At 39.5% G+C, this 10,226-nt stretch overlaps 1 protein-coding gene across 1 annotated transcript; it reads right to left on the minus strand.

The window, feature by feature from the left end:
- Positions 1-2,791: 2,791 nt before the first annotated feature.
- LOC148676415 (uncharacterized) lies at positions 2,792-6,702 on the minus strand. The gene is made up of 2 exons (XM_088643013.1): positions 6,139-6,702; positions 2,792-3,084 (listed from the first exon to the last, which is right to left on the minus strand). Exons 1-2 carry the CDS (start codon positions 6,677-6,679, stop codon positions 2,951-2,953), a joined length of 675 nt encoding a protein of 224 aa, XP_088499139.1. The 5' UTR covers positions 6,680-6,702; the 3' UTR covers positions 2,792-2,950.
- Positions 6,703-10,226: the final 3,524 nt, after the last annotated feature.

A 10,226-nucleotide genomic window follows, 5' to 3' on the forward strand; every position in this document is an offset into this window, starting at 1 on the left:
TAAAAAGTGGTAGTTTTTAGCTTTTCTGCTAATATAATATGGAATCGCGTATCTAAAGAAATTAATAACGATATAATTATATTCATATACTGCAACACAGTAATACACGCTGTACAATGTCTGTTGATTCTGTATGTGTAGGGCTGTTTCACCTCTGCTCATGTGACCTTGCCAGTAGCCTGGTGGTCTAAGTGCTGGATTAATAACCCACAGGTTGTGTGGTCAAATTCATCCTGTGCTGCAACTTTTCTTTTAACAAACATTTCTTTGAAAAAATAGAATAGCAATATTATGGACAGTTAATTGACAATTAAATATAGAAAAGCACATAATAAATTTGGGAAATAGTTTTAATATGTAAATAGTTCCCTGGTTCTGCATCCCTGGGTGTTTCTCTCTCTCTTGCTCGTTCGCTCGCTCGCTCGCTCGCCCTCCCCCCCCACCCCTCTCGCTTGCCCCCCTCTCTGTCTCTCAATTCAATTCAATTCAAGGTGCTTTATTAGCAGGGCTCGTCGTGTGTCTCTCTCTGGTCGGGGAGCGGGAGAGCTCGCTGACAGGTGGTGACGGAAAGAAAGAAAATAAAGGCAGCTTTTACAGATGCAGCCATTCAAAATGGGTGAGGTATTTCGCGGCATACCCCGGTGGGCGTGTCACAGTATCACGCGGTATCACGCATTTCACGTGTGTCACGTGACTAACTATCCGGCGTCGCCTTGTAAAACCGCCAGGGGGAGCTTAACCTCTCATGTACAGCATTTGAGCCTTTAATTTTGAACTGTGTATTACAGCATGTTAATCATCAGTCATTAAAATGTTGGTATATATTATGAAAGCAAGATTGCTCAGTTGGACAGAAGTACACAACCTACCTTTATCAGAAATATTTATGCATCAAAGCCTTTACTGAAGATATTACTAATAGTATTAATAATGGATGACTTTGGACAAGCTGTATACTCAAAGTATAATTTCTTTAGCACATTTGTACAAGCACTTGGAATCTGTCCAAGCCATACTTTGTCAGGCATTTTGTTTTACTTCAACGGGGCATAAAAACTTCCTTGCTTTTAACAGGGCGTTTCATAATTTCTAGCTACGAAAATGATTTAAAATGCGACACCTATCATTCAACTAGAGCTTAAAATATCACAAGGAAAAATACACACCGGTATTCCATTTCTCCCTAAACATTGTAAGCTTCGAAGTCTTTAACTAACGTGATACCGGAGTCAACAAGCATACTTTTAGAATTTGATTAAAAGGGAATATAATATGGAATCGCGTATCTAAAGAATTTAATAACGGTATGATTATATCCGTGTACTGCGGCAGGACTGTGTAAGGCTGTTTCGCCTACCTGAACATGCGAGCTGTCTTGTAGCCTACTGGTCTAGGTGCGTGACTTCCAACTGGTAGGTTGTGTGTTCGAATCCAGCTGGTGCTGGACTTTTATTTTAACAAACATTTCTTCGAAAAAATAGGTAAGCGATATTATGGACAATCAATTGACTTTTATATTTCAAAATATCGCAACATGATCGATATTTGCGATATTTTGAATATATCTTCCCTTCTGACAGTGGTTCCTGCTTCTATTGTGTGTGTGTGTGTGTGTGCAACAGTAAATTGTTATAGAGAAATGGAGGCGGGACAGTATGCGTTACAATATAAACATTTATATTGATTTAAATCGTGTTCTGATTTAAATCGCAAACGCGTGTTTAATTATGTGTTTTTTAATCATGATCAGGCTAATGCATTTCTACATTTTCTGTATGAACCAGCTTAGAGGTTCATACAGAAAGACAGCTTGTGTTTAAATTGAGTGTAAGGTAATTTATGCTTCTAAAGTCATGGTCAGTATTGTTGTACTGTGCTGTACTGTGTCACATTATTTTATAGCGTTTTTATTGCGTTATTAAATCCGGTGGCGCTGTGTTAGTTTCCTGACTCACATTATTTAAACTGCGACACTGATCATTCATCTCTAAATAAACTTTATTTTATATAGCATTTTAAGCGAATAGGTAATTAGATTGCTCATAAACCTAATCACTTTTTCTTCATAAACACAGCGTGATTGCTCTTTGAAAATGCTTTTCCTTTATTTTTAAAGTAGGCTCAGATTTCAACTATAGATCGTATTATTATAAACTTTCTTGGAAAAATGTATTTTATGTAAACCATGTTTGCTATTAATTCATTTAGGGCTAAAATACGTTCATTGTCTTCTAATCGAGTCGAGTTGACATTGGAAGCCTGCCACACCCGGACCGTTAACGCATTAGCACGTCAAAGCCCATTGAGCCAGTATTGGCTTTAGTATCCCCCCCTTCTCCCCTCAATTCAATTCAATTCAAGGTGTTTTATTTACATGACAGATGGGTACAAGCAGTGTTGGGTACTGTATGTATATTGTAACGCTTACGGCAGACAGGCACTGTTTAGGAGCCGACGCACCAGAGCAGCGCCTGCAATTTTTATATTTATAACTTAGTTTTTAAAATTAGTCAAGCAATACGAAGCATCTCCTTTTACTTAGTGCCTGAGCATACTGCAACGCGTGTGAAGCCCATAAACGATATTAATTTTGGAACTTAAACATACAGTATATGGCTGGTCTCGGTACTTTAAAGAAAACATACACACCAGTATTCCATTTCTCCCTAAACATTTTAAGCATCGAAGTCTTTAACTAACGCGATACCGGAGTCAACAAGCATACTTTTAGAATTTGATTAAAAGGGAATATAATATGGAATCGCGTATCTACAGAATTTAAAGACCAGACAATCGCAAACTCGTTTTCAATAAAATTATTTTATTCATTCAGCAGTTTGTGAGAGGGACATCCAGCAGGGAGAGACACACACACCGGTTTTCATTGACAACATTGTTTTTTTTTCAATTCCTCTTGTCTAACAGGAATGTTTTGTTTGTGGACAGACTGTTAGACAAGAGGAAAAGACTGCCTCCTCCTACGAAGCATTTCGTTGATCCGATCACGAATTCTTTTCCAGTCGTACGCAGCAAGGGTTGAGAATCTCCGATTCACCATCGTACTAATGGTTTCCCGGAGATTGGGTTAAAAAAAAACAAAAAACATACTAACAACTGTGCCATCCTACTCCTTAGTTAATACATTTTATTATTCATAAACAGTTAACATTGTTAGCAAAATATTTTGAATTATATTTAACCCTATTTTTTCTTTAGTTTTGTATTTAACTTATTATATGATAGTCAGACTTAATGTATATTTGAACAATGAAAATATATTTTTACAAGATTTTACATTAAGCACTTAAAATTAATATGGTTAATAATAGTAAACTGTAACATGCTGTAACAAGATCGGTTACAAGAAGAAAATGCTTTCAGAGAAAATGTTTCAACCAAACTTATTCCCACACACCCCGCCCCCACTACCATTAGAATATACACAAACATTTTAGCGTTTCATTCTGAGCAGAAGACTCTCACACCTGAAGAGTGCTGGCTGTGACGAATTAAACCGGTTTTACAGGTTTCAATCACAGACCATGTGACATGGGACTCAGTAAACTACAGTAACACCGTATTTGATAACGCTTTAAAAACGCTATAAAATAATGTGACTTGGCACAGAACAAGTTTACAACACAGTACAAAGATAAATGCTGACCATGACTTTAGAAGCATAAATTGCCTTACACTCAATTTAAACACAAGCTGTCTTTAGCCCTCTAAGCTGGTTCATACAGAAATGTAGAGATCTAGGCTCAGAACACACAGCTTCATTAGAGAATACATATGCAGGACAACTGGAGAAGACGTTTTACAGAGGATGGATTTTTAGAAACATCCCATCAGACATCCCATCATATTCACAACGTGAAATCTAGAAAATAATATTACGTAACCAAAATCCGCAATATGGAAACAGAACCTGTGTAATTGTTGATAGATGATGTACTCGTAACATTTTTTCAAGACGAACTACAACATTTAAAAAATGACTTGTATGTACTTGATATCTCTAATCAATCCACGGGTCCCAGCACAAAACGAAAGTAAAACGCATACCGTTTCTCGCTTCTTATTGCTCAAAAGTAATTTGACCGTATGAAATGCATAATATAAACCTAGAAACATATACGTGAGCAGTACTTAAGCACTGTAGTATCGGTGTTAAGACATACCTCTCAAATACTGTAAATCAAGTTAAAAATATCTCAAGACCGATTCTGGTCGTAATGAAACCATGCAAGGGAGTTTTTATGTCCGTTGCAGTTCTTTTGCAACATGAATATAATTATATCGTTATTAATTTCTTGAGATACGCGATTCCATATTATATTCCCTTTTAATCAAATTCTAAAAGTATGCTTGTTGACTCCGGTATCACGTTAGTTAAAGACTTCGAAGCTTACAATGTTTAGGGAGAAATGGAATACCGGTGTGTATTTTTTTCTTTAAAGTACCGAGACCAGCCATATACTGTATGTTTATGTTAAGATTTCCCTTCAGTGGTAAAATTAGATATGAATATTCAATACTTAAACGGGCACAGTTAAGACATTAAATATACATGTACATATTGTATACAGTACAGTTTGCATACGGTAATATGTTTATGTTACGCGATTAAAAAATAAATAAATAAAACTGGAAGGTCCAGCACCACCATTATGTTTATATGGTTGTTTTTGTTGGTTGGTTGTTATTATGGTTATTAATAATTCGATCTATAGTTGTAATCTGAGCCTAAATAAAAAGAAAAAGCAAGTGATTAGGTTTATGAGCAATCTAATTACTTATTCGTTTAAAACGCTATATAAAATAAAGTTTATTATTAATTTGCTGGACAGAGCGGTGAACATTATTATGCATAAGACAAAGATAACGATCCTGATCAGTTTAGAAATCTGTGTACGCTGTAAGGTTTTTACTTCTTAAACTTTTAAAATACACGTTTTGAATGGAAAGAATCCTCTTCCTGGTATAGCACGCCAGCACGTCTTTTTTCTCCAATCAGAGGGGTGTCAGATGGTGTCAGCCAATCACCATTCTGCGTTGGGTAGCAACGGGTGACTGTTCTCAGGCGGAAGATGTAAACAGCTTAATGTTCGTGTTAAATATTTTTTTTTAATTAAAATTCATTCTATACAGCAATCGCATATTTGGGTACCGTTTCATAAAACTTTCATGCTTAAAATGTTTAGGGAGAAATGGAAGACTGGTGTGTATTTTTTCTTTAAACTACCAAGACCAGCCATACACAGTACAGTTTACATACATACAGTAATGTTTTAAATTAATATCGTTTATGACCTTCAGATGCGTTATGCTCCTCTTCTTTTTATGCTCAGCTACTAAAATTTCCCTTTAGTGGTAAAATCCATATAAATATTCAAAACTAAGCGGATTAAAATGTGCACAGTAAAGACATTAAATGATTCAATCTTTGCACTACCAACCAATGCACCACGAGTGCCCCTGTCGGTCATTTTGGCCAGCCAATCACTTGCCCTGCGGTATGCTCCGGTGCCCCGCGGTGGCTTGTGGGTAGGTTACCGTACCGCGGGTTTTTACCGCGCATTTTGAATGGCTGCATCTGTAACTCCGCAAGTCATACACCAATACACACCAATACTCCATTTCTCCCTAAACATTTTAAGCACCAAAGTCTTTCATGTGGTTTTCATCACTCTCTGCGGGAGTGCTGGCTGTTACGAATTAAACCGGTTTCACAGGTATTTAGGTCGAGTCTTCAGCGGAGGGGGGAACAAGCTGCCCAGCCATGTGGAATGTCACAGAACCCTAAACAGACAATACACACTAGTCGAATATTTGACCGAGATATCCAGACACAGCTGTATGAGCTTATTATTCATTCAGCAGAGAGAGAGAGAGAAATCCAGCAGATAGAGAGTGACACACACACCGGTTTTCATTGACAAAAAGTAATTGTATTTTTTACATTCCTCATGTTTAACAGGAATGTTTTGTTTGTGGACAGACTGTTAGACTAGAGGAAAAGAGCGCCTCCTTCTTCGAAGCATTCAAAGAATTGATCACAAATTCTTTTCCAGTCACACAAAGTAAGTGTTGAGAATCTTCGATTCACCATGCTACTAATGGTTTCTCAGAGATTGGAAGGCAAGGCACTTTTGCCATTGGACCCATCGAAATTTACCGATGTGGTCCACCCGTAGTAAATTTCAAATGTCACAAGATTTCTAAACACGAGGGCGGCGTAGCGGTCGGCTCTCGCTTTCCCATCTATACCGATGCATTGCAAGTACAACCCCTCTTCTTTCTCTTGAGTGATGGGGAAAAGTTGGATATCTGGGAGAATTGTTCGTCCCACTGGCGTCTGTGAATTCCGCTCTGTAAACGATGCTTCCTGAGTGGAGATAGACAGCAGGGACAGCATCAGCCAATTCCTGCACGGTGGTGAGCAGAGAGGCCGGGATGGAGTTTCCTGAGGCGGTGTGTGCTCTGTGGGGGGCCGAGCTTCCGCCAGGCATTGCAACCTGCGCAGCGGGGAGAGACACTTATCGAGAGACAGCTGATCTACTGTTTGACTGCCGGAACACACTGTCTCCTTCTTCTGCATCTTCAGGAGTGTCTCTAACCTCCCAATCCTACCCGGTAATGTGTCGTACTGCTCCCGCTGCTGCCGAAAAGTCTCCATACAGGTGCTGCTTCTACAGGTTGACACCCTGGCCAGTGGCCGAGAGCAGAGACCCACAGCCTGTGACAAAATCACATAATTCATGTAAGAAATAAAGTCACACAGTAGTATTCATCAGTTGCAGAACAGACGTCAAAATAAACTTTTCTTTTTATCCATCTTACCGCTTTCTTTTTTACTGTCCTGGTGGTAGATTTCGAAGATCGTTTCGCCTGTGCGGTGTTTTCCTGAAGAACAGGCTGCAAAGAAATATTTATAATTGAGTGTATAATTCAAAACGGCAATAATACCTTGTAATATGCGTTATAATTGCGTATTTCAGATGAAGTCTGCTGTATTTGCTTACCCTTCGCTCTTTGCAAGCTGGGGCGGCAGAAGCACCTCATCTCTTCCCGTAAAAGGTCTTGGTCTCCATACTGTACTATGGTCACTGTAGTGCAGGCTCACAGTTTTTTTTTCTGTGATGGGAACTCACCCAATCCCTTGGTGTATTTATGCTATATTCTCATGTATGACTAGAATGTGTTCATTGTCTTCCAATGAAAGGCAGGTTCCTTTTGCTGAAGTAGGGAGACATTAGAAGCTTGCCACACCTGGACTGTTAAACCAACGCATTAGCACGTCAAAGCTATCCCATTGATGAGCCGGGCGCAATAATTGTTTTGTTCCTTGATTTTCTGATCTGCATAAATTACAGAAATCAAGTTCCTGCTCTATGCAGATGACCTGGTCCTGCTGTCACCAACAGAACAGGGGCTGCGGCAGAACCTGGCACTGCTGGAGCAGCACTGTCAGACCTGGGCGCTGACAGTCAATCTGGACAAGACCAGAGTTATGGTTTTCCAGAAAAACAGCCAGACCTCAGGGAAACAGGTACAAATTCACACTTAACAACACATTAACACCTAACAACGAGTGCAGGGCCGAATTAGGCCAGTACCCACAATTGTTAAACATACAGAAAAGAATATTAAAGTATTGGCTTTAATATTAGCCGTACAGAATATGAAAGTGTCCCATTCCATTCAGTGGGTGTCTGAGCCGCTGTGTCCTGTCTTCTGACAGTCACTGTTATACTATATTCCCTATTAATCAAACTCTAAGAGTAAGTATCGGCTTGTCCCCCCCTCCCGCCCCTCTCTGTGTGCAGTAGAGCCTCCTGTCCTGGATGGTGGAGCCCATACAGCTGCGTTTGGAGAGAATCCAGGGTATCAGCTTCAACCACATGGCTGGGCAGCTTGTTCCCCCTTCCCGCCCCTCTCTGTGTACAGTAGAGCCTCCTGTACAGGAAGCTCTACTGTACACAGAGAACAGGGGGAGGGGGGAACAAGCCGTCCAGCTGTGTGAAATGCTACAGAACCCTAAACAGACAATACACACTAGCCGAATATGTGACCAAGATATCCAGACACAGCTGGATGAGCTCCACCAGCCAGGACAGGCAAATAAGATACAGTCCACAGACATTCACAACAGTGACATATCATAAAACATTTGCACATATTGTTAAATTATTACTTGTTTTTCAGGAAGTTAAAAAAACATTTGAATTACTTATCCAGTCTCTCGAAATAAAAATATTTTTCAAGCAATGTAACTAAGGTTGGGCAATGTTTTTTTTTTAATCTAACATTGACAGCCACATCTCAAAACCTCGTCAGTCAGCTCTTTTTTCTCTATTTGAATTGTGGCGATTCAAACAACTTGGGATAACAAGTGGTCTCAAAGTCACCGAGCTCACAGAGCTTCAACAACAGATGACAACTTCCTTAGTACTTCCTTAGTCTTCCTGAAATTTTCAGATTATGAGTGAATAAAAGCATTTTATTAAAAACATGTTTGCGTTTGTTTGGGAGCTATATTACGTATTTTTCATATATAAGATATAATGATGTATTCCTGCTTAAACATTGCACGACTTTAAAAGCTATAAAAACAGTTTTCGATTTGTGTCTTTTTCACATTATCTGGAGACCCTTGTTTTGTCAAAGAACCAGCGATCATCTCACTTTCAAAGGACAGCACATACATTGAAAAGACTGCAAATGTGTTAGCAAGGGTTAATTGCACTATGGACCGCACAAAGAAATGTAAAATAGTCTTCTTTAGATGTGAGGGCAGGAATGGATCGCAGCAGGCATACTCAGCAAATACCAAGAAAACAAAGAACAGGGCAGGCGAGACGAGTATCCAGAGAGTGAGTGATCAGAAAAAGAAAACAATTGTTACGCCCTGGTTTTCAACTGAATTTTTTTTAACTTGCTAAAGCATCAGACACATTTCCTGGCGTATTGTGTTTTAAATAAAATAGGAGTGTCTTTCCCTGGTATTAGCTCATCGGTATGGTGTAAGTTTTATCTGTACCATACTGTATACAGGTTCAGACTTCAAGTTGCACCACTGTATCGCTTTGGTAAGGAGAGAGACTATGGCTAAAATCACGAAGACTCTCTCACACCAAATAATGAAGATGAAAAGAAACGGGAAGTCAACACGAGACATTGTACAGCATTTGGCTTCGATGGACATCTTCATTTGTGAAAGCACAGTGAGACGACATTATAAAGGGGAGAGGAGGCAAAGAGAATCTAAACCGAGGATGATTCAAAGGTAAATAACTTTCTAAAAACACTTTTCTTGCATGTAAATACAACTACGCACATTATTTTTATAACTAACTGTTGATCTCCTTTTTTTTTCAGGTCCTATTGTGCGAGCCATCGACAGACTGACAGATGAAAATGATGAGCTGCTGGCGATGCAAGTTCAAAGACGGCTATGGGCTGACCTCCGTGCAAGTGTTAGTCTGACATCGATAAGAAGAGTGCGCAGAAGGCTTGGGTGGAGATACAAAAAAAACAACACATGCCCCATGATAAGGGTAAAAAACAAAGAGGAAAGACTCAAACAAGTGCTCCAATGGATTGAACAGGCGGAGGCATATCATGATGTACTTTTCACCGACGAAACAACAGTGGCTCTGGAACAATGTTTTCAACAATGTCACTTTGTAAAAAGGGGAGATATGTGGACAAGCCAAAGCCCAAACATCCGCTGAAGGTTCACGTCTGGGGGGGTATATCTAGAAGAGGCCCGGGACCACTTCTTATTTTCAAAGGAATTATGGATCGTGAATTCTTCGTGGAAGTCGTGGTGAAAAAGCATGCCGCCCCATATATCAGGGAGCACTTTGAATCAAGGCACCGTCTCTTTCAAGACAACGATCTGAAACACACAGCAGCAAGGGCGAGGCTTATAGCAGAGGGAGTGAACTGGGTTAAAATTCCAGCCGAATCCCCAGATCTAAATCCGATAGAGATGGTTTGGCTTTCGCTGAAAGACTATGTTCGGAAAACTGCTAAACCCAGCACAAAGCAAGAACTGATCAATGCGATCTACAAATTCTGGGAGGAAGAACTGACTGAACAAAATTGCAACAATTTTATTAACAGGCTGTTTCGTGTTCTTCCTAGGATTGTTGACCGGGACGGGGGACATTTGGGAATGTGAGTCCGATAAAGAATGAATAAAAATATTTTATTAAAAA

Source organism: Lepisosteus platostomus, chromosome 2 (genome assembly GCF_059453375.1).
Source record: "Lepisosteus platostomus isolate fLepPlt1 chromosome 2, fLepPlt1.hap1, whole genome shotgun sequence".
Lineage (NCBI taxonomy): Eukaryota > Metazoa > Chordata > Actinopteri > Semionotiformes > Lepisosteidae > Lepisosteus > Lepisosteus platostomus.